The sequence below is a fragment of the Eschrichtius robustus genome, chromosome 19 (genome assembly GCF_028021215.1).
Source record: "Eschrichtius robustus isolate mEscRob2 chromosome 19, mEscRob2.pri, whole genome shotgun sequence".
In the NCBI taxonomy this organism is placed as follows: Eukaryota; Metazoa; Chordata; class Mammalia; order Artiodactyla; family Eschrichtiidae; genus Eschrichtius; species Eschrichtius robustus.
Window position 1 is genome coordinate 51,332,184 of NC_090842.1, and position 23,967 is coordinate 51,356,150.

At 44.1% G+C, this 23,967-nt stretch overlaps 2 protein-coding genes across 7 annotated transcripts in view; both read right to left on the reverse strand.

The window, feature by feature from the left end:
• Positions 1–3,935, reverse strand: part of SLC7A9 (solute carrier family 7 member 9) — a 36,449-nt gene extending 32,514 nt beyond the window's left edge. For all 3 annotated transcript variants that reach the window (XR_011071433.1, XR_011071434.1, XM_068528347.1), the window contains exons 1-6: positions 3,870–3,935; positions 3,134–3,247; positions 1,456–1,603; positions 934–1,176; positions 374–499; positions 38–137 (exon numbers count right to left, since the gene is read on the reverse strand). Coding sequence is in view for 1 of the 3 variants with exons in the window: in XM_068528347.1 (XP_068384448.1) it covers positions 38–137; positions 374–499; positions 934–1,176; positions 1,456–1,603; positions 3,134–3,220 (704 nt within the window). In the remaining 2 variants the exon portion in view is untranslated. The remainder of the gene's footprint in view (positions 1–37; positions 138–373; positions 500–933; positions 1,177–1,455; positions 1,604–3,133; positions 3,248–3,869) is intronic.
• Positions 3,936–15,473: 11,538 nt separating this feature from the next.
• Positions 15,474–23,967, reverse strand: part of CEP89 (centrosomal protein 89) — a 76,528-nt gene continuing 68,034 nt past the window's right edge. For 2 of the 4 annotated variants that reach the window (XM_068528936.1, XM_068528935.1), the window contains exons 18-19: positions 22,987–23,156; positions 15,474–18,292 (exon numbers count right to left, since the gene is read on the reverse strand). In XM_068528936.1, coding sequence (XP_068385037.1) covers positions 18,052–18,292; positions 22,987–23,156 — 411 coding nt within the window. In that variant the 3' untranslated portion in view covers positions 15,474–18,051. The remainder of the gene's footprint in view (positions 18,293–22,986; positions 23,157–23,967) is intronic. The other 2 variants (XR_011071533.1, XM_068528937.1) reach the window with 2 other exon arrangements.

The following is a 23,967-nucleotide window of genomic DNA, read 5'->3' on the forward strand; positions in this document are numbered from 1 at the left end:
CCTAAAGAAACCCACAGCCAGACGTGTGCCATCTTACCATCCATCATACGCCCAGAGTCCATTATAAAACGCCAGACCGATGGCTCCCAAAGACAGTTTTGTGCCCTCAAAAGAATTTTCAAAATTCCTTGTATTTCCTGTAATTAAGCCAGACAGTGAGAAGTGGGTGTCAGCTGACCAGACTGGAACTTTGCATCGTCTGCCTGTGAAGGCAGGGGATGACTAATGACCTCAGGTTATTAAACACACTCTGAAAAACTGGGAAACTAAAGATTGTTTCTGTTGAATTCCTGCCTTAAAGATACGCTTAGGAGCAAGACTTCCAGATGGTCTGTGCTGTGTGGCACCACACTCCCCTCCAGCCAAAGGTCACCTTGGGCCAGGAGGACGAGTCCGCTGATGATGATGACGACCACGATCACCATCTTGGCCGCTGTGAACACGTTCTGGACGTAGCTCCCCAGCCGCACGCTCAGCGCGTTCACCGTGGTGATGAGCACTGCGGAAGTCAGAGGTGGGCGACATTCTGTGTCTGTGGGCTCAACACCTCCCTCCTTTCTTAAGGCCCTGGAAAGAGTTTCCTTTCCACTCCCAGGCCCACCCCTCCAGCCTCCCCTCTCCACCGCCACATCCATCAAATGCACCTTTGAAATCCAGCCTGGCTGCCTCCCCCCAAGAGCAATGGAGAAGCAGCCGGGCCCCTGTGGGACAGCCTGCTGCCAGCCGTCCCTGACAGCTCAGATGGCCCCGCAGAGCAGGGATTGGACGGCAAAGGGCATCAGGCTCGGGCCCAAGACCAGACCCGGCCCTGCTCCTCACCAGCGCCTCCAGGCCCACTCGGCCTCTTTCTGGCTGTGCAGGAGCCGAGTCTCGCCACACCATCTGTGCCAGGTCTCTTCTGACCCCTGCCCAGTGTTTCACACATGTACTCACAGATGGCAGCGGCAGCCAGGAGTTTAATGACAACTTGAGGAGGGTTGCAGCCTGAGTAGAAGGGCGCAGAAACGTACTCAGAGAAGCTGAGACAGATGATGGCAAAGGACGAGGGCTTTATGACGAACAGGCTGGTCCAGGAAAAGAGAAAGGCAGGAATGGGGCCAAAGGCTTCCATCAGGTAAGGGTACTCGCCCCCCGACTTGGTGATCATCGTGCCAAGCTCCGCAAAGCACAGAGCGCCTGGAATACAGAGAGGAAGGGGGCCCCGGGCCCCTCGTGAGGCATTGCCCTGGTCGAGGGAACCCCTCTCCCCTGTGGAGGACATGCTCCCGGAGCCCATCACGGTGCCTCTCATCCTGAACTCTGGCCATTGGACATTCTGTGAAGCCCGATTTACACCTATCTGTGCACAAGCATTGAAAGGGATCCAGGCAGCAGCAAGGCCAGGCACCGACAGAGCTCCAATAGCAGCCCCACACTCAACAGAAGGTGCTCGCCGGGGCGGGGCATCTTTGTTACCCAGTGTCGCAAGAGTCCCACAAGCCGCCCATATGATGAGACAGGGTCCCACGGCTTCCATGTTGCTGAGCACAGACTTGGGGGAAATGAAGATCCCAGAGCCGATGATGGTGCCCACAATGATGCAGATGCCGCTGAACAGGCCCAGCTAGGGTGTGGAGAAGGGGAGAGGAGAGTTAGCGCTGCCACCCGGTGGGGCTCAAGAGGCCTGGACGCAGCCCTCTCCCTCCCTCCCTCCCTCCCACTCTGGGTGTGGCCAGGGCAGCCCCAAGTGCCCCAGGCACCTTCACCCTGTGCTGTTGCAGGGAGAGCACCAGGAGGCTGCTCCTGGGGCTTCGCTTGCATAGATTAAGTCAATTAATCCTCACCAGAGCCTCATGAGTCGGGTACGCCATTATCATACCCATTTTACAGAGGAAAAAATAGAGGAACAGAAAGATTCTGTTACTGCCCAGGGTTCACATCCAGTACGGTTCATAGGCCCGGCTGAGGTTCCATGCGCCAACCCTTACCACCCTTGACAAAGGGGGCCCAGATGGTAAATAAAGGCTGATTTGACAATCAATCACCAACAGGAAAGGCCCTTGGGACCTGCCTCTTAGGTGGGCAGAGCAGAACAGAGCTTTCCCCCCCCCCCCCCCGCCCCCGACCCCAGACAAAGAGTGAAGTCAGGGTTTGGGGCTCCTGGCCAGGGGAGTGGGGGTGAGGGGGTGAGCAGCAATGTCTCCAGGGACAGAAACATTCGGGGGCTGTGACCTTTCTCTCATGCCATTCTGTAGAGTATGCGCTTCCTACCAACGAGACCCTGCTCAGACACACCCTGTATGATTCCACTCCTATGAAATCCCACAACAGGGAAAATTAATCTGCAGAGATAGAACTCGGGGGGTGGAGCCCTCCTGGAAAGGGGCAAGAGGGAACTTTCTGGGGCGACCAGTTTGTCAAACACTTCAAACTGAACACTGAAGAGATGTGCATTTCACTCTGTGTAAATCATACGTGAATCAAGAAAAAAAAATCTTAAAGGAATAAAATAGTCTGATTCAGTATATATAAGTCCATGCCACTCTCTCACTTTGTCCCAACTTACCCTTCCCCCTCCCCGTGTCCTTACATACACGACCAAATGTAAAATGGATAGCTAGTGGGAAGCAGCTGCATAGCACAGGGAGATCAGCTCGGTGCTTTGGGACCACCTAGAGGGGTGGGATAGGGAGGGTGGGAGGGAGATGCAAGAGGGAGGGGATATGGGGATATGTGTATATGTATAGCTGATTCACTTTGTTATAAAGCAGAAACTAACACACCACGTAAAGCAATTATACTCCAATAAAGATGTTAAAAAAAAGAAGGAATAGGATTTCCCTATCACTGGAGGCATTCGAACGTAAGAGGGACCGACATTTGGTGAAGGTGCTGTACAGGGGACTCCACATCAGAAGTCCTCTCTGACCATCCCGGAAAAGGCCACGGGTCTGAGCAAACAGCAGCCCCTCCAGGTGCTTACCCAGCACGCAGAAGCACACATGTATTAACCTCACAAGAATATGCTGAGTTCACTGACGAGAGGGAAAGAGGTGAGTACAAGGAATCGTTCGATCAGAGATGGGGTGGGGGGACTTGGCTGTGCACCCCGTGGCTGGACCTGGGAAGGGCCTGCCCCTAAGGACGGCCTTACCTCCTTTTGGAGATTTGTGGTCTTGTGTTCGATGCTCTGGATCGACTTCTCATCCTCTCTCCTTTTTCTCAGGCTTGTCTCTTCCATTTTCCACCCGCTGCCAATTCTAGGAGGCTGCAAGGAGGACACAGGTGTTCACTCAGCAAATGCTCCATCGGACAAGATGCAAATGGGGGCTGAGCTGTCGCGCCTGGGTTGTGGGAACTGATTCTATGAGCAGATGGTTAGCTACAGTTTGGGGGAAATGCAGCTGTCGACCCCTTAGGGATAATTTGCTCAGTCCCAGCAAAATTTTGACTGCCGTTCAGACCCTGGGCAACTGGGGTTCCAAGCTCTTTTCCAAACTACTCCGGTACCCCCGTGCCCCCTCACCTATCCTGTTTGCCCTAACCCTCAGCAGTGACAAGCCTGAAAGTCATTCTACAGCCCAACCTCATTTTTTTCAAAGGCTTTTAAAAAGAAATATTTAAAAACATACTGGAATATCCTTAGTGGAGTCAAGTCTGAGGAAGGAAGGCTTTGCTCATAATTACTTCCCAAGTAATTAAGGCACCTCACAATAGATCCACGGTATAGATATTTTTTTCATTGAGTGATGCCAGGAACGTTGCTGAGGAAAATCAGTTCAAGGCTGAACTAGTTAGTGCTCATTCCCTGTTCCCTTTCTCCACATGAAGTCCCTCTCGGGTCCCTGGCCAGGGGATCAGCCAGCCTTCCCATCACCTGGTGGCCTTACCTTCTCCTTGACCTCGAGGAGCCCAGGGACCTGCCCGGGGCAGCTGACCACCTTCCTCTGCACAGTAGTGCCCTAGGAATGGCCATGTCTCGTGCCCAGGAGAGGAGGAAGCCAGAAGGTACAGAGGTCAACAAAGGTAATTATTAAACACCTTTTTTTTTTTAAGCAATGGAGCTTGGATACACCACACAAAAAAAGGAGGGTAGGGCAAGCTAGTTTCTCTCCAAACTATTTTTATTTTGTTCATTTGTGTCCAGGCCAGTTTGTTTTAAAATTAACCAGATTCCCCCCAGATCAGCTACATCCTGGAAGGAGAAATCTCTCTAAAGACTGGAACCAGAGGAGATAAACTTTGGAACCCACTCTTTTATTATCTTAATAGGTTCTATTTACAACTCCAGGCAGGTGGCACAAACAGTAACGCTGCACTCAGAACTCACAGGATGGGGGGAGCCGTTCCCCTCCCCACTGAGGAATTTCCTCCAGGGTCCTTGGTCTGCCTCCCCCTGGTTCTGACCAAGCTTGTCTGGCCCCTGCTGAGACCTTATCTGGGACGGAAGAGCTCAGCCTGAAGCATTGCTGCTTATCGCCCATCTCCTCCGGCAGTTTTGCACTGGGGTAGATTTAACAGCATCCCAGATATCCAGATGAGACCAAAGGTCACAGGACAGAGTTGGTGAGTCACTGAGGTGCACTTTGGGGGCACTTTGGGACAGGCGGACCTGAGAGGAGGGCAGATTTCTCAGGGTCATCTCTTAAAGCCTACTGAGAATGTGGGGGACCTTTGCTTCCCCAGAGTCAGGGTCCTGATGTAGAAGTTTGTTACCTGCCCCCCCTTGATGGGGCCATGCCTGTTCATCAGGGCACCTGATCCTCTTGCCAGCCATGGCCAGAGCCCGAGCAGAGTGGTCATTCACGGGCTGTCTCTCCAGAGCATGGAGGCAGGACCTGCCCACAGGCTTGCGTGAGGCACCCCTTAAGCATTTGCCAACAGTGCAGCACTCAGAGGTTGGTCTGGCCCATCTGTACTTGCAGAGCTCCCTGGGTCGAGGTTGCCCCAGAGGGCTGATATTCTAACCGAAACCACTGAGGAAAGCAGGGTGGGGTGGTGGTGGTGGTAGGGAGTGGGAGGGTCCTGTGAGCCCACACCAGCCACATGGTCTCAGAGTTACTTAGCCTCTCTCCAAGCATTGAGTTCTGAATCCGTAAAATGGGCTAGTATTGGCACTCCCCTTCACAGAACTGTGAGAACTGCAGAAGGTTATGCATTAAGCGTCAGCATTCTGTTAATGCAGAGGATCCCGTTGGGCTTCTTGGGCCTCTGTCAAGTGCTGAGTTTGGAACATCTGGGCATGAGAATCCTTGCTGAGGGTCAGAAATCTACTTCATTTTTGGTCCTTGGTGTGCATTTCTTTTCTTGAATCTGTGGTTTCTTCTTGTTTCGTTTTTCCCCAGCAGAGTGAGTGTTCAACCAATTATCATAAGGTTTTTTTTCCCCCCTCAGGGAAAATAATGTGGATTTGCCTTCACAATTTTTTCCCCAATTCTTTAAGACCTTTGGCTCATTGTGCATCCAGCTCTTCTACCACATGGCTGAAGTTTTACCTCGTTGCGGTCAATTCCCTCTCACAGTTAATTTCCTAGGAAGTTTCATGTTATTTTTTTTTTTTTTTTTCATACAACTCCATTGTTTCTTAAGTTTCTGCTAAAGCTCTTGACCTTCACTTTCTTTTTTCTTCTTCTGGCTGAGCCACGTGGCATGTGGGATCTTAGTTCCCCGACCAGGGATCGAACCCAAGCCCCCTGCAGTGGAAGTGTGGAGTCTTAACCGCTGGACCGCCAGGGAAGTCCCGACCTTCACTTTCAAACTGTGCTTTTTCCAATTGCACAAATGCTTGCAGTTTGAAGATGGTAACACCATTTGCATTTTATCGTCCTATATTTGGTACATATTTGGTTCCCTGGTCCTGTAATGGTTTATGAAGACACGTTTAGCCCGGCAGTGTAAATCCATATCCCCACAGCCTCTTGGCATCTTATCCTCTGAGTCACTGTCCTCTGAGTCAGGGGCAGAGTCAAACCTTCAGGACAGATGCCAATTCTTCCTTTACCACTTAAAACTTGTCCCAGACCTGGCTTCAAGTTTTCAAACTTTCTTCTGTTCCTAAGTTTACTCATCTTATATTCCTTCCCTCTGCTGCTGACAGTAGTTCAGAGCTTTGCGGGGGACCCAAAAGACCATATAGCAGGTGTTCACTTACCTATGAAAATCCCAACCAAAAGAACTCATAAAGAGTCAGTGGAATGTGCAAAGTCTTTAAATGTCAAGGATTTACAGCCTGACTGTAAAACAATCAGCAAGGAAAGCACAATTTAAAAAATCTTAGCTGGGAAACAATCTCTATCTATATGTATCCAAGAGCTATTGGAAGAGTGCAATTCTACCTTAGAACTTTGTCCATCATTTTTTTTTAGATATAATTGACATGTTAGTTTCAGGCGTACAATGATTCGATATTTGTATATATTGTGAAATGATCACCACAATAAATCTAGTTAATATCTGTCACCACACATAGTTACAAATTTTTTTTCTTGTGATGAGAACTTTAAAGATCTACTCTCCTAGCAAGTCTCAAACAATACAGCATTATTGACTATAGTCACCATGATGTATATCACATCTCTTAAGACATTTATTTTAGAACTGGAAGTTGTACCTTTTGACCACCTTCACCCATTTTGCCCACCCCTCACCTCTGGCAACCACCAATCTGTTCTCTACATCCATGAGTTGGGTTTGTTTGGGTTTTGGGTTTTTTGTTTGTTTTTCTGTTTATTTGGTTTTGGGGTTTTTTGGGGGGGAGGGATCCTGTTGATACATTCAAGTGAGAGCATTCATATTTGTTTTTCTCTGACTTATTTCATATAGCATAATGCTGTTAAAGTCCAGCCATGTTGTCATAAATGGAAAGATTTCCTTCTTTTTATGGCTGAATAATATTGCATTATATATATGTATATATGTGTATATATATATATCACATCTTCATCTATTCATCCATTAATGGACACTTAGGTTGGACACATCTTGGCTGTCATAAATAATACAGCAATGAACATGGTGGTGCAGATATCTTTTCAAGTTTGTGTTTTTACCCAGAAGTGGAATTTCTGGATCATATGATAGTTCTATTTTTAATCTCCATACCGTTTTCCATAGTGGCTGCACCAGTTTACATCCCACCAACAATGTACAGGGTTCCCTTTTTTCCACACCCTTGCAAACACTTGTTATTTCTAGTCTTTTTGATAATAGCCATTCTGATAGGTGTTAGGTGATATCTCATTGTGATTTTGATTTGCATTTCCCTGATGATTAGTGATGTTGAGCATCTTTCCGTGCACCTGTTAGTAATCTGTATATCATCTGCTATGGAAAAATATCTATTCAGATACCTCTGCCCATTTTTTAATTAGATGATTTTTTTTTTTTGCTGTTGTGTTGTATGTGTTCTTTATATGTATTGGATGTTATAGTTTCTATTGAAGCATATTTTTTTTTTCTCTAAAGTCACTCTCATTTCTACCAAAGATGGCCAAATTCACACTCATTTGTTTTCAAAATAAGTTTAGTTTCATTAAACTTGACCTGATTGTTTACATAAGTTCAGCAAGAATAGCAATTGACCATATAGGCTGTTTTAAATCTGATTTGCTGGAACTTTTCATAAGGAACCTCCAGATTGAACTTTTTTTTTTTTTTTTTTGCAACCACTCATGAACATTTCTCTATGTCAATGTTTGTTTTTTTATCTTCTTTTTTTTAATTAATTAATTAATTTATTTATTTATGGCTGTGTTGGGTCTTCGTTTCTGTGCCAGGGCTTTCTCTAGTTGCGGCGAGCGGGGGCCACTCTTCATCGCGATGCGCGGGCCTCTCACTATCGCGGCCTCTCTTGTTGCGGAGCACAGGCTCCAGACGCACAGGCTCAGTAGTTGTGGCTCACGGGCCTAGTCGCTCCGCGGCATGTGGGATCTTCCCAGACCAGGGCTCGAACCCGTGTCCCCTGCATTGGCAGGCAGATTCTCAACCACTGTGCCACCAGGGAAGCCCCAGATTGAACTTTTAATAGCCTCTTTAGGCTAAGAAGCCATGTCAAGGATTTGTCATCAGACTCGCCTGTAATACCTATAGATTCGGGTGAATTTCTCTCTTCTTGAAGTTCCCCCAAATATCCTGAAGTTCCTGTGCCTGCCAGAAAGTGACCTTCCTTACTCACCTGGCAAGGCTGTTGGGAACTGTGTAAGCAAGGAAGCAGGCTGTTTTTCCAAGGGCCTTTATGGCTCCACAGTCAATCTTAGCTCCTTAAAGCTGTCTGTCAAATCTGATTCTATGCAAATTCTCAAATATGACATTCCAGTCAAAGCCATGGTGATACAACTAATGTGTCCTGTTACAAAGAGAACAGATTCTTAGTGAACTTATATAAATAACTACATTGTCATGAAAATAAGAATGCTTACTAAGAGTTTCCAAATTCTGGAGGGACCAGGGAGAAAGATAAATGTTTCAATTCTGCTTGCAAAGGTATAATTTACCAAACTGCTCTGATTCATAGTTAGCGTTAAGACGAAAGGCTTTCTTATATCTGGAAAACAAACATTAAAAAGCCGTATAACATTTCAGATAAAAAGTCATAAAAATTATAATCATATTCATCAGTTCATTCAGTCCTATGTAAGTAATTCTTGTTGATCTTGATCATTTGTTAGCAGTTTTATGAAGCCATCAGGCTTGCCATTAGAGTTCTGTAATCTTACCCAGTTCAATGGTATGAACTAAAAGTTATCAGAAACCGATATTTGTCAAAAAGTCCTTTCTATGAATCTTCTTGAAGATGGAGCATTTTTGCAGAAGCATCAGAGTAAAATAATAACTGTCTATAAATGACAAAGGCAAAATGGCATGGTTAAAGATCTAATTACGATGCAATTGACAAGGAAATTTCGTTATTTCAATGACACAATATTTTAAGGTAATAGCTAGAATTATGACTGATAGGATTTTATCAGGACATAGATTTTTAGGAATTTCACATAATTTTTAGAACATATATATTCATCAATGCAATATAACCTAAGATGGTTTATCACCACTTATTTGACAGTGCTTCCCATGTAATTTAACATGCTAATTAGTTTAATATCTCTCTTTGAGACGTTTAAGGGACCCTCTGAAAAATCCCAAAGCTTGCTAGAGGTCAAAAGGACTTCATTTAGAATTTGATTTGGGGAAGCTTATCAAAGATATCAGAAGGTTTTAAAACATTTGTTCAAATAGGATCATAGATCACTGTGAAATAATACTTAGTTATTCACTTAACCAAAGTGACAAAGACTTCACAGGCAAATACAGAAAGTTTGATAATTGTTAATAAAAAAAACAAAAACCTTAGCTCTTGTAATATTAAAAAGACTCAGTGGACTCAGTGTAAGTAATCAAAGACCTGATAAAACGACACAGGAAATTATTTTGATGAAACATAAACATCTCTGCTTTTTAGGCAGACTACTCAGAGGTAAAGAAAAACCGTTCACAGTTTCCCTATAATAGAAGACTTTTGTCTCTTTAACACAGAGAGAAAACCAAATTCTAATTTTGCACCAGTTTACTTTTAGTATTTATTCACTCAGTTAAACTCATTTGAATCTTAGCCAGTCCTGACCATGCACAAAACCTTTTTCTAAGGGCTCCTTTCTCCCAAACCTTCTGTAACTTCCTTTTTTACATTCAGATTTTATCATATGCTTTCCCTCTTTTTTCTTTTTTTAATTAATTTTTATTGGAGTATAGTTGCTTTACAATGTTGTGCTAGTTTCTACTGTACAGCAAAATGAATCGGCTACACATATACATATATCCCCTCTTTTTTGGATTTCCTTCCCATTTAAGTCACCACAGTGCATTAAGTAGAGTTCCCTGTGCTATACAGTATGTTCTCATTAGTTGTCTATTTTATTCATAGTATCAATAGTGTATGTGTCAATCTCAATCTCCCAATTCCTCCCACTCCCCCCCTTTCCCCCCTTGGTGTTCATACGTTTGTTCTCTACGTCTGTGTCTCTATTTCTGCTATGCAAATAAGATTATCTATACCATTTTTCTAGATTCCGCGTATATGGATTATTATACGATATTTGTTTTTCTCTTTCTGACTTACTTCACCCTGTATGACACTTTCTAGGTCCACCCACATCTCTGCAAATGACCCAATTTCGTCCCTTTTAACGGCTGAGTAATATTCCATTGTATATATGTACCACATCTTCTTTGTCCATTCATCTGTCGATGGACATTTAGGTTGCTTCCATGTCCTTGCTATTTCCCTCTCTTTTTTAAAACCTCTCTTTAGGACAAAATTACTTGCTTTTCCCTTAACAACATGCATTTCTATTCCTTATATCTTTAAAAAAAATTTCCTTGCAGATGAACATATTTTTCTTATTTATTTTAGTAGTTTTAATTACATGTAACAATTAGAGTTATTAACCCTTAGAAACCTAAATTTCTAGTGAAAACTAAAAAGTAAGCAAGTGTGAATTGTTTGCTATACCAGTATTTTTTGATTGGCAAACTTATGAATACATTTCAGAGTTTCTAGAAACATATATTTCCTCATAACATATTTTTTTTTCAGTGTGGTATAAGACATGTTTCTAATGGACCCAAACGTCTTTAGTTTTTCTGTAATAAGACAAAAGTAGGTAAATTTAAGACTTATTTAGCAACTAATGTTTCAGTATCTTCTCTTATTTGGAAATTTTCTAGACATTCAATGAATTCCCACCATTTAACTTAACTTAGCAAAACTCTAAACTTTTAAGTTACCAAAAGATCTTGGAAGCTAATTTTAAGTCTTATCGCACTTATGTCTATCTAAATCATTTGTTCTCAATAACTATGTGTAGATTACCCATGAAAACTTCATAAGATATTAGACAAAGTCAACCATCGTCCCAGGCTATGTTCCTTGCTGACAAATTTTGTAGCAGAGATAACATGAACTTATTTGACTTTTGGTAAACCTCGGTAGAATAAAAGTTTTACATTTAATGCTGATAACTCTAAAGACAGGCCTATTTTAATTAAACCAATAACTTTAAATTTGCTTTTACTTCCTAAAGGTTAATCTTAGACCATGTGAACTTGAAAAACATTTGGGTTACTTTCTGTTACACTTCTGAGATTTAGAAATATTTAATTCATAAGTGCTTACTTTTAAGCCTAAATTAAATAGAGCTCCTTTACAAATTAATTTTGGCAATACCATCTGGAGGTAGAAAAACACCATATCTAAAACAGACACTTGTAGGGACTTCCCTGGCGGCACAGTGGTTAAGAATCCGCCTGCCAACGCAGGGGACACGGGTTTGATCCCTGGTCCGGGAGGATCCCACATGCCGTGGAGCAGCTAAGCCCGTGAGCCACAACTACTGAGCCTGAGTGCCACAACTACTGAAGCCCACGCACCTAGAGCCCGTGCTGCGCCACAAGAGAAGCCACTGCAGTGAGAAGCCCGTGCACCGCAATGAAGAGTAGCTCCCGCTCGCCACAACTAGAGAAAGCCTGCGAGCAGCCAAAAATAAAATTAATTAATTAATTAATAAAACGGACACACGTAGACACACAGACACAATCTGAGATCTCATAGCTTTCATTTTAAAACTTCAGTCATGAATATGGGATAACAATATAAAATTCACTATTTTATAAATAACAGCTGGAGTAAGTTATCTGCTCAGATGGTTAACGCTTTTTACTATTTGTGAAAAAGACTTTTTAAGATTTGTATTTGTCCTTGACAAATCCTTGAGGCTGTGAATTAGATTTTGAGTGAAGGAGCCTTTCCAGCAGTTGGTACTTTTAGAAAAGGTCTCTTTCCCTTTGGTTTCAGGTTCTACTGAATTAACCAGGTTCAGTCTCAGGGGACTGTGGGCTGTGTTTACACTTCTGACTTCGTAGAAATTTGCAAGATGAAGACAGTTATTTTCAATTCCCTAAATATCTGGGCTGCCACCTAAATGATATCAAAAGGCTGATCTGCTCATCCAACTACATTTTCTTTAATTTGCTTCTTTATATCGGAGAGAAGGTTTCCAAATAAAATGGAAATAAAAAGATTTCTATGTTCTAGAATTTCAGGGTTCAGTGTACCATGCCTTCAAAAAGTCTGCATAAGGCATTCAATAAAGGCCCTCTTTCCTAGTGCACAAGTCAACCCCAGACCAAGTCACCCTACAGGCAAAAAGCCTCCACTATTGCTCCTATCTGTCCCGAATATCAGTCCCTAGTTTCCACCTCACACCATGTGGGTTCAGGCAACCCTATTCGTTCCCTTTAGTACGTTCAATTCACTTTGCCTGAAGGGTGGATTTACATGCCCTATTTTACAATATTAGGCAGGGAAAACATTCTCCAGCGAGAAGGTGACCATCCCCATAATACAATCAGGCAAAAGAGATGCAACTGAAACAGGAGGGAAATGGGCAGGGCACAACCTTTGAGAGAATGACATAGCCCGAGGACATGACATAAACTGATTAGAACCAAATGGGCCCAAGATGGCGGACAAGGCGACTTCCACTAGACCTTGAGCCTCAGTATATGCTCACTGTAACACATCAGCAAGCTAAATGACATACTCACAGGCGCCATGACAGTTCCAAGGCCAACCATAAGGATCAAAAAGTGGGCGGTGGCCCAATTCCTGGAAATCCCCACCCCTTCCCAAAATAGCTGGAATACTCCTCCCACTCATTAGCCTATGAAATTACCCACCCCTATAAAAACTGACAACCCCATACCCTGGTGCCTTTCTCACCTTCTGAGATGGCCCACACTCTGTCTGTGGAGTGTGTTTCTCTCTAAATAAACCCACTTCTTACCCATCACTTTGTCTCTCACTGAATTCTTTCTGCGATGAGACATCAAGGACCTGAGCTTCATTAAGTCCCGAACCCAGGTGTGTGATCTCAGTTGGAAGACCATGGGTTCTGGCCAGGTTTGAGTCCTGGCTGCATGGGTTCAAGTCCCAATCTGAGGTGCACGGTTTCACAACCACCTTACACAAAGCCCATTCAAATACACCAATTCTCTTATAAACTTTCACCTCAATTCTATCCACTCTTATACTTCTAACCACAGCCTCCGCTAGGACCCCATCAACAAGTCTTGGTCTTATAATATGGGGTAGGGGAAGTGTTCCCACCCAGATAGAACTTCCATTCCCATAAAACACTTAGGCCATGTTGATATAACCTCTTCACATAACGTCCATTCAAACGTTTCAACCTTTATAATCCTTTCAACCCTCATATGTTTACATTTTCTCAATCTAAGTGTAGGCCAAGTCAGGCTTCCATCAGTGGGTTTTGGTACCACAGCTCATGGGACTCCCGCATCAAGGAGTCCTGGAAACTTCTCTCCATCACCTAGCAGTCTTACCCACTCCAGTGTAAAAGGCTTTGGTTCCCAGTGAGGGATGGAGGCAAGGAACCCAGTTCCTTTGTTAGTCTTTAACTTGATTAATTGGCCTAACTGTTGCCCCAAGCAATTGCTGGTCAGGTTTCTCATTGTAATGTTTTCCTTCTGGCTTTTTAAAATTTCACCAAACTGGGGTAAATAGAGCAAATTTGTTTGGTGCCCTTTAATGTTAGGGGATCTTAGGGGGGGGGGTCCCTTTGGCTCACCCAGCCTTAGGTTGTGCTGTTTTAAAACGTTTGTTTTAATCCCATCAATGTCTGTTTCATTTATCTCATTTTTAAATAACCATCTAAAGATTTCCATCCTGCTGGGATGAGTCCTGTGACTCTTTGTGATTCCTCCTTATTCTGTCACTTTCAGTATTTGCTTTATTTACCTTATTTATTAATAACCCTTTAAAAATTTCCACCTTGTTGGGAAGAGTCCCTTTGACTTTCCCCTCAGCTTCTTCCCATTCTCTTAATTAACCTAACTTTTTTATTAGGAGGGCAATTTATAAGGAGATGGAAAAGCAAATATTTGGTAGATAGATGTTTTCTGGGCCTTGCAGAGACAACAGGATACAGAGTGGACTCTAATCTCTAGGCCCTGCTGAGTTCCCCCCACCACACCGTAGCCCACATCCTTTGCAGGTAATGTCTGGTGACAGCTCTATTCTGGGAACAGGCCCTTTATCTAAATTCTTTAGGCAGCTAAGGGGAGCGTGAAAAGAAAGACCTCCTGAGTCTCTGTTTCTTACAAATAACCAGTCTAAATTAACCCTCATGCCAATGAGACATGTTGGGGTGGCAAATTTTGCTTCCCTACAATAGTAGATAATAATAAAAAATATGACAGAGTTGAGGATTAGGAAGACACAGGGTCTCGAAGTATCTATTTCTGTGCTTAAAAGGGAGCCTCCTCTGAGGGGACATAGTGCCGTGGACTCATGGCTTGGGGAGGGACACGTATGAAGAACAAGGTGCCTCTTCCTCCAGGACACATGCTTGGTGAGAGGAGTCTAGGCTAGATTCCAGCCCCACTGACCCCTCGGTTGTGTGCCTTTTTGCAGTGCACAAATCACGCAAACTCATGGGGCGACCCTGCAAAGATCTGTCTTTTCTTTCGTGAATGATCCATTCTATCATGAGATGCTTATACACTTATTATCCTTTCTCCGTGTTTATAGAACAGCCTCTTTCTTTGACTAAATTACTTATTTAGTCAGGGCCAGTAGTCCCAGGACTGACAGGGCTGTGAAGGGAACTATGGGTGTGTGAATCTCTGGCAGACCCAGCCAAGGGGAGCATGGGGTGAGAAGAGACAGGGTCTGAGGACACAGCAATTAAGGAATGGGCAGAGCCGAGAGAGCATAGCATCCCTGAATCTACAAGGACAATGGCTGTGCCGGGCTGGAAGCTGGTGTGTAGCGCCAGATGGGGAGCTATAGCAGCTGGGACAGCAGCCAGGCTGGGCTCTCCACGGAAAGGGGAGAAGGTGGGGTCCAGGAGAAATTTCTTGATTGGATGGGGGACACCTGAGGGATCCTTACTGCTGATGGGAAAGTCTTGTAGAGACAGAAAAGTTGCCCAGAGTGACCTAGACTTCAGGTCTAGAGTATCTGGGACTGTTCCAAGTCTTCCCAGATGGAGGTGACCCCCACCCACTGAGCCCAGCTGCTTGAGGAGTCAAGGAGGTGACAGTCGCCCAGTCAGAGGGGGACAAGCGGGCCTGTCCTGGACAGTTCACAAGCCCTGCTGGTGGGAGCAGGGCTGGGAGCCTGCAAGGCCAGGGGAGCTAGCCTGAGGCTCACTCCTGCTCTTCCCGTTTTTCTCTCTCCCCCTCTCTTTTTCTCCCTCTCCCTCTCTCCCCGACCCAAAGTCATGAATTATCTTCTAGAAGGTTAGTTTTGCTTTTCACATTAAGGTCTAGATAGCACTGTCCAAGGGAAATATAATAGGAGCCACATATGGGATTTAAAGTTTTCTAGTGGCCATATTTTTTAAAAAGTAAACCAAACCAAAAAACAAAACAACAACAAAAACAAAACAAAACAAACCCCACAACCAGGTGAAATCAATTTTAATAACATTTTATTTAACCCAATATATAAAAAATGTTATCTCAACATAAAGCCAATATAAAAATTATTAGATATTTTACATTATTTTTTTCATAGTAAGGCTTAAAACCTGGTGTATACTTTATACGCCAGATGTGTTATAGCACATCTCAATTTGGGTGCTGGATTTTCATCAGAAATACTTGACCTATATCTAGATTTCATAAAATTTATAGTTGAGAAGGCAGGTTCACCTACCCACGTGCTCCAACACACACGTCAGTCTTCCCGTGACGCACTGAGACCCTGCTTGCTCTGGAAGCTCGTGGCTCTGGGCTTCTGTCCTGGCGCTTTTCTTCTGAGCACCTGGCACGCTCTATAATGATGTCTGCCTTCGTCACTTCTGCTGTTCTCAACAAACGGTGCACATAGGTAAGCATCCACAGCATATTTGCTGAATAAACAGATTTACATCAAAATTAATCAAATCCAGAATTCCCCCCCCCTCCTAAGAGTTAGATGACCCGCCGGTCTACAAAGATGTAAGCTGTTGGAAGAGGGTGGGGTCTCTCCCATCTTCTCAGAGGTTGAGGGGCAAAGGCGTCACTTCTGATCCCTCCACCCCTCTGCACGGGACAACTGCAAGACAGGACAGCCCCCCAGCTGCTGTCACACCAAACTCACACCCACACTTGCGCCTGGCCCCTCTCCACTCAGTCCTGACTTCCCCAGGGCTGCTTTTAAATAGTGCCAAAGGCAGCAGGGCTCACTTGGGTCCCTAGGTCATGTTTTCTAACTGTTTGCCTTGGGTTACTTTCAACCTGATCAGGACCTTTCCAGAGCCACATGAAGACTCACCAGGACCAAGAGAGAGTGGGACTGGTTCCTGCTCAGACTGGAAACCGGCAGGATGACAGGAGCCCCCCTCCCAGCAGTCAGGCCTTACTGCCCACCCAATCTCTAGCCCCAGAGCCCCTCCCACTGCTCACACAGCCCCATTTGCCCTTCTCCAGCTCCTGAGACCCTGTCCATTCTGCAAGGCTGGGTGTTCCAGGTCAAGTCTGGGCTCTGTGCCTCTCAGCGGCATTGTCTTTCGCCATCTTGCCTGCTTTGCCCTCCTTTGCATCCCAGACTCTGAGCTCACCTGCCCATTTGCTACAGCACCCAGTAGGAGGCTGGCAGAGGCTGACTGCTGCGTGAACACCACCCTGGGGGGCTGTGATGAGGTCCAGGGGTCACTGAACTTGCAAAGTATATTTGTAACATGTGATAAAGCAGAAATGTAAAAACATTCACTTCTCAAGGGAATAAAATGTTCTCTTTGAAGGCAGAGAGAAGACAGGGATAACACACATGATTCTCTAGGTGATGTGACAACAGCAGCGCCCCATGGACAAGCCATCCCCTGAGCATTGGTCTGGAGACAAGAGGCTCATGGGCTGCTGCCACCGTGCAGCCTGTCTACAGATTATTAGATGGTTGGCACAAATTCCCTTGAAATAACATCAAAGTTGTGTGCTAGGTCATCTCCTAGGAGCTGATACCTAGTTTTAAATCCTGTCTTTCTATCCACGGTAAAATGAAAATAAATTAGAATTCTTTAACTGTTGAATAAAATGTAAAAGTTTAATAAAATGTAAAAGAACAATGACTTTCTATCTCAACTTCCCACTTAGCGACCAAAGAGCGCACGTGTAACTTTTATATATGACCAGGGACCAACGCTGGGTCTATCTGCACACCTGAAGTCACACAGGCCTTAGCTATGAGGGGTTTGGTAAAAGGATGCGGCAGGATCCTACCCTCCATACCCTGTTCAGGATCCCTTGTAGCCTTCTTCCAGCGTGCCGGGGACAAGTGGCCCTAGACAGCTGGCACGCCCGCCAGGAGTCCCAGGAATGGTCCGGGAGGCAAGGATGATCTACCTGAGGAGGTGGTACAGGGAGGAGAAGGGCTACGGCCCCGGCATCCTTCTCGGCGGTGGCAGTGGGGCAGGGACCCCACCTTGGAGCTCAAAGTCAAGGCTCTCAGAAGGGGAGGGAGGTTACGTGGCCCCAGAAAAATTACCTTTCCAGGAGGACAGGGAAGGGCTCGGGGAGAGAGCAGGACAGATTTTGTACAATCTACTGGGGCATGAAGACCAGCACCTGTTTTTTGCCAAACAATAAAATACTACCCAGAGTGAATGCACAGGTCGCATCGCTGGGGCTTCCGTCGATGGCTCATCCAATGAAACTAAGTCATCAAACACACAGGCTGAGCACTCGGGCCTGCCCGCCCTTCCCTCTGGGGCTTTCCCAGCGCAGATCTAGGAGCCCAGAGACAGGCCAGCTTGCCAGGTGACCTGTTAGCCTGAGCAATGGATCTCACAGAGCCCGGCTCGGTGGCAGTGGGGTCAGAGGACGTGCACCAGCTAAATATAATTCAGCAGCACATTTTAAAAATAAAGCAAAATGTAAAAAAACCGGTTAAATTTCTGAGACAGTATTTCTTCCTTGCCCTGAGGAGAAGAAACGCTGCAGCGGTGGGCGGGAGTCTGCCCTCTCCTCGGCGCTCCCTGTCCTGCGTAGGGCAGACCTCTCCACCGAGGGGCCCTAGCCCAGGGGCTCCCGCAGACCCTGGTGGGCGGTGGGAGGCGGCTTCAGGTCACAGAAGCTGAAGTGGCAGCCATCCTGCACGTCTCCCTGAGAGATGCCGTCCAGGCAGCGGTCCGCAAAAGCTCTGGTGTTGTCCCACGGGCCTGTCCTCTCCAGCGTGGCCTGGAGAAGTTCTCGGATCCTTCGGTTTTCCTTGGAGGTGGACTCCCAAACAACCTCAAGCTCACCTTCCATTTCTCTGAGAGAAATAAACAATATAAAGTTTAAAATAACACAATTTAAAAAATATTCATAGAGCCCTTATGAATCCTAAAGTAGTGAGAAGCCAAGTGGAAGAATGTTTAAAGTCAGAGAACAGAGCCCATTGTGCGTGGGTTCTGAAGCAAAGATTCCCAGTGTCGAATGAAGCCCGATGTCCCCTGGAAATAGAAAAAAATACAAAGGCACAGGCTGAAAATGACGTCTTAGATTTCCTCTCTACGTTTTGCCTTTTCTTCTATTTTGGCACCAGTGCACACACGCTTTGTTCTCCATGGCATTAATGTTACAAAAATAAAACACAATAACTGCAGTGGCTGACCTACAGCACAACGGCCTGGCTGTGGGCGCCCACACAGCATGGGCCCTGTAGGCCTCTCCAGTGTCCCCTCTGCCCGTCCCCACTGCGACCTGGCCAACACTCAGACACCTTTCACAGCCTCCATCCACAGAGCCACTGATGGGCCCAGACACAGAGAGTGAGTTAGAGGGTGAGGAGGGGACCGACTGTGGGGAGTGAGGAACACAACCCAGGTCACAGACAAGACTGGCCCAGACCATGTGCCAGGAGGGCGAGTGCCCAGAGGGAACCAAGGCTGAGCCAGGACTGTGTGGCGGGCCCCGTGTGGGGAGCTGAGGAAACAGGGCAGGCAAGGTACACGTGTCCTCACAGGGCTGTGGTCCACTGGGGGAGCAGACCAGATACCTGCCACCACCTCACATGAGCCCCATGGGGAGGGAAAAGCAAGCTTCAGCCTGAGAGGAGGAATGGGCCTCGTGCGGGACGGCAGGGCTGGGAAGGCCAGCTCCTTCACAGACGCTGCCCGGTGGTTATGCAAAATGTTAGCAACTGGATTACCAGGTGGACTCAGCACTGTTGTTTAAAGAGGAGGACACAGAGATTCAGGGAGGCCAGTGACACACCCACTCGTCCAGTGTCACTTTCCTTGTGAACTCTTGTTTCCTTCCAAAGTCCATGATGCCCACTAATTACTCTATGTCTAAAAAATCTCCATGCTTCCGTTTTCTGACGCAAAACACCCAGATGTTTGATACGCTGCATCATGATAATGTACAGCTAAATTCAAAACAGAGAAGGAAATCTCTAAGGGCAGAAAGAAAAAAAAAAGAGGATTAAACTGAAACCACAGAGGCTGGCAAACAAAATGTTTGTATTGCTTTCAGGACAAAAGCCCATGCTAGAAACCCAGATTTCTGTAGAATGGAGACTAGTCTTGGGCGCATGCAAACTGGGTGCAACAGAAAACCGCAGGGCTCACTCCCACCCATGTTTCCCCTCTTCCTCCTAGCAACACTGTGAACTATGTGTCCCAGAATTAGGCAGGTAAGTGGAGATATGTGAAGAACCCTCAAAGGAAGGATGGTTGGGTGGAAAAATCTGCCAGTCTTCAAAAGAAATCTGCTCTGAGAGGCTCCTTGGGGACTGTAGCCACTGACTTGTTCTCAAATGAATCTGGCGTTTGAATCTACACTGTTCCCCATATTAGAGTATCCCCAGCCCCTGACTGGAGTGAACCAAGAGTAAAAAGACATTTTTGAGACAATCAGGGAAAAAACTCAATGGCAGAGTTAAAAGTACATTGGACACAACCAAAGAGAGAATTAATGAAGTGGAATATTGAGCAGAGGAAACCACCCAGAATGCTGCTCAGAAAAATATATATTAAGAAGTTATACATTCATTATAAATGTAATAATGGCATTGTGAAATTTTTTTTGGTTTTGGCCATGCAGCTTGCAGGATCTTAGTTCCCTGACCGGGGATCAAACCCAGGCCCTCAGCAGTGAAAGTGCAGGGTCCTAACCACTGGACCGCCAGGGAATTCCCTGTGAATATTTTTAAAGTCCTTTTGTATTTAAAAAAAAGCATTACTGTAGATTATTTTTTAAGTTAATAATAAAATTAAAGTGACTCCAGGTTTGGAAATACTCTCCGGCACCAAAGAAAAGCAAATGCAAACCTTCTCTGGAGAAAACATCCTCAGTCCAGGCCCCTAGGACTCCACAGACTAAATTCAACCCATCCATGAGTTCATGGTAAAAAAATTACTGTACATAGAACGAAATAAGCCACACAGGGCAAGAGTCAACAAAACCAGATTTCAGACCCCCAAATTGCAGATAATGAAGCTGTCACACACAGAATATAAAATAACTATGAATAAAATGTTAAAAGAAATAAAAGATGTATTAAAGATAAGCAAAGACCAAAAATTTATTTTAAAAACGACTAGGTAGATTTTCAAAAGAACCAAACAGTACTTCTGAAATTGAAATATACAGTTGTTGAAATAAAAAACCTCCATGGCTAGGTTAAACAGAACATTGAACAAAACTGAACAGAGAACTAGTAAACAGAAATATTGAGAATTACCCAGAATGTAGACCAGAAAAACAAGGAGATAGAAAATGTAGAAGATAAGACACATGGAAGATTCAATAAGAAGGTCTAACATACATTTAATATGAGTTCCAGAAGGAAATCTAGAAACAATGAGGGGAAAAGGCTTATTTTAAGAGATAGATAATGACTGGTAATTCCCTGGTGGTCCAGTGGTTAGGACTCTGGCACTTCCATTGCAGGAGGCACAGGTTTGATCCCTGGTCAGGGAATTAAGATCTCACAAGCCACACGGCACAGCCAAAAAAAAAAAGAGAGAGAGATAACGACTGAGAGTGTTCTGGAAGTAATGAAAGACACAAAATCACAGATATAGAGAATAACTTATACCAAGCAGATATGTGAAAAGAAATTCATAGTTAAATACAATGAAACTGCAGACTACAAGAGACAGAGGAGATCTTAAAATAGGCAAGAGAAATGATGGATCATCTAGTTTTGAAAATGACAAAAGACTTCTCAATAGCAATAATGAAACAGAGAAGACAGTGGAATGTGCTGAGAGAACAGACTGTCAAGGTAGAACCCAGCAAAAATCAACTCACAAGGATGAGGGCAAAATGCAGACATTTTCAGATAAACAAAAACTAAGAAAGCTTACTCTCACTAAAGAAACTTCTAAAGCATGTACTTTCGGAAGGAGGAAAATAATCTGAGAAATAAGGTCTAAGATGCAAAAGAGAATAGTAAGCAAAGAAACTGGTAAACTCTAGGTAAATCAAAATAAAATAACTATATTGAAACTAGTAATATGTAATTTCTGGGGCTAAAAACAATGATATAAAATAGATCTTTGCTTTTCATCTTCACATATCTGTATCTACATGTAATGACACTAGACAACAAGAGCATATAAACTGAGTGGGAAATAATTAGGTTAGAGCGTTAGGTCTTGCATTTGCAGGCAGAAATGTAGAGGTGCTGATTAGCTTTAGATTTTTGTTAATGTTAGGCATCCATATGAAATTTCAAGGGCAACCACTAAAAGAACATAAATAGAATGTTTAACTTTCAAACCATTAAAGGGCAAAAAATGGAATAAGGGAGAAAGTGAAAAACAAAGTTCCATTTTATTAACGCAATTCTAAACCTCCTGTCTGGCAAGGAAGTTGGTATCGGCCCAACTTTTACAAAGTGACCACTTATGGTGGTAAGAACTTCTGTGACTACAGAAAACCTGTTAGATAAGACTTCATTTTGCCTGGCATTAAGAAACATCCGGCTGATAGAAAACATAAACAGCTGTCTGCATTCTGCCTGGTAACAAATACACGGATTCTACTATAACTTGAAGAAAATCACATTCGAGTGTTATTATGATTCTTCCACATGCATTAGTTTATGTTCCAGTCTGTCAAAGACAACACAGCCACTCTGAAAAGGCCGACTTAAATGTGAACCCAAACTACGTGAGGGGACCACCAGGTTCACCTCCACAAAACATGCGCTCTTCCCCAGGGTTTTCAATACACTGGCAATACCTCCTCTATCACACGTTTAAAGGACAAAGGTATAACTGACAGAGTACCTTACAGCCACAGAGAACATGATACACCCATAATCTTATGACTGTGTTCTTACAAAAAGGGAAGAATCTGAAATTTAAAGTTCTCAGAGATGAGAACATAATGGCAGAAATAAAACATTTCATCAAAAATTAATAAAATCTCCCAAGAAAATGGAATAGAATAAAAATATCAAAGAGATGGAAAAGAGGGGGAAAAAGGGAAGGACAATGAGAGGACTGGATTGATTTAGGAAGTCCAATATTCAAACAACAGGAATTTTTAAAGGAGGGATTAAAGAAAATGAGGACCTGGGATCTACTGTACAGCATTGGGACTATAATTACCGGTACTGTACACTTGAAAGTTGCTAAGACAGTAGATCTTAAATGCTCTCACCATAACAACAACAACAACAAAATGGTAATTATATGAGGTGAAGGATATGCTAACCGCATTGTGGTGATAATTTCACAACATATATGTATATCAAATCACACTGTACACCTTAAACTCATACAACGTTATATGTCAATTGCTAGGGAAAATCTTCTCAAAGAAAAAAAATGAGGTGCAAATAAAAAAACCAATATTAAAATATATTTAATACTAAAATCAGATAAAACTAAAATGTAAAAACAAAAATAAGCGATCAAATGAACAAAAGAGGTCCAGAGGGTTTTACTGGAGAATTCCACCAAGCATTCAAAAAACAAACACGTTGCGACGAGGCTGGGGCGGCCAGACCTTTTCTGCTGTAGCGCCTTGTCCAGGACATCCTGCTTGTCCTGCAGCATCCGATGGAGGTGCCTCATCTCCTGCTGGTACTGAGCTGTCTTGCTAGCAAAGTCTTCCTGCTGCTCTGTCAGACGGTGACTGATGTCACCCAGCTTCAGTGCCGCCTGCTTCCTGTACCCCTGGGGGAGGAGGATGGTCTCTGAGTGAGGGGGTGCTGCCCGTGGCCCAGGTGGATAGCTTTGTGGATGCGTTCCCTCCCCACTCCTTGGCCTGTCAGAGGCCCTGAACTGAGTAAGCCCTGGGCAGGTCTGATCTGGGAGGGCAAGTCTGGATCACAAAAGTCACATAAAGTAATAAAAAAATTTAAAGTATAATAAAACCAAATTTCTGACTTGTATTATGCCTAGTTTTTTATATGCCACAAATAAAAATTAAAACAGAAGGACCTGGCAAGGTCTGTTCATACTCTATTGGTAAACAGGTGACTGAGATAAAAGCCTGATTCACTTATTTTCCTTCTTACATTTTTATTGTATAGTACTTAAGGTTAGTAGATTTCCCTCTGAGCACTTCCAAAACTGTTGTCACATAGATTCTGACTTGTAGTTCCCATAGGTTCAGTTCTCATTAGAAATTATGACATTCAATTTATACATCTCCTCTGACCCAAGAGTTAGTTTACTATACCGTTTTTACATTTCCAGGTGAAAGAACATTTTCTGCTCTCTGATTTTGTTTATTAATTTCTGGTATTTATCTTTTTGATCAACAAATGTCTGCCTTATTTCTACTTTAGGGGTTTATTGAGGTTTGTTTATTTTTTTGGTAGCCAGTCCATGATCAATTGTTGTGATTGTTCTGTATGTGTCTGTGTGTGTGTATACACACACACACACACACACACAAAACACATATACAAACATAAATAAACCTTATAGATTATGTTGTAAAATCTTCTATATCCTTACTTTTGTATAACTTCTTGATCTG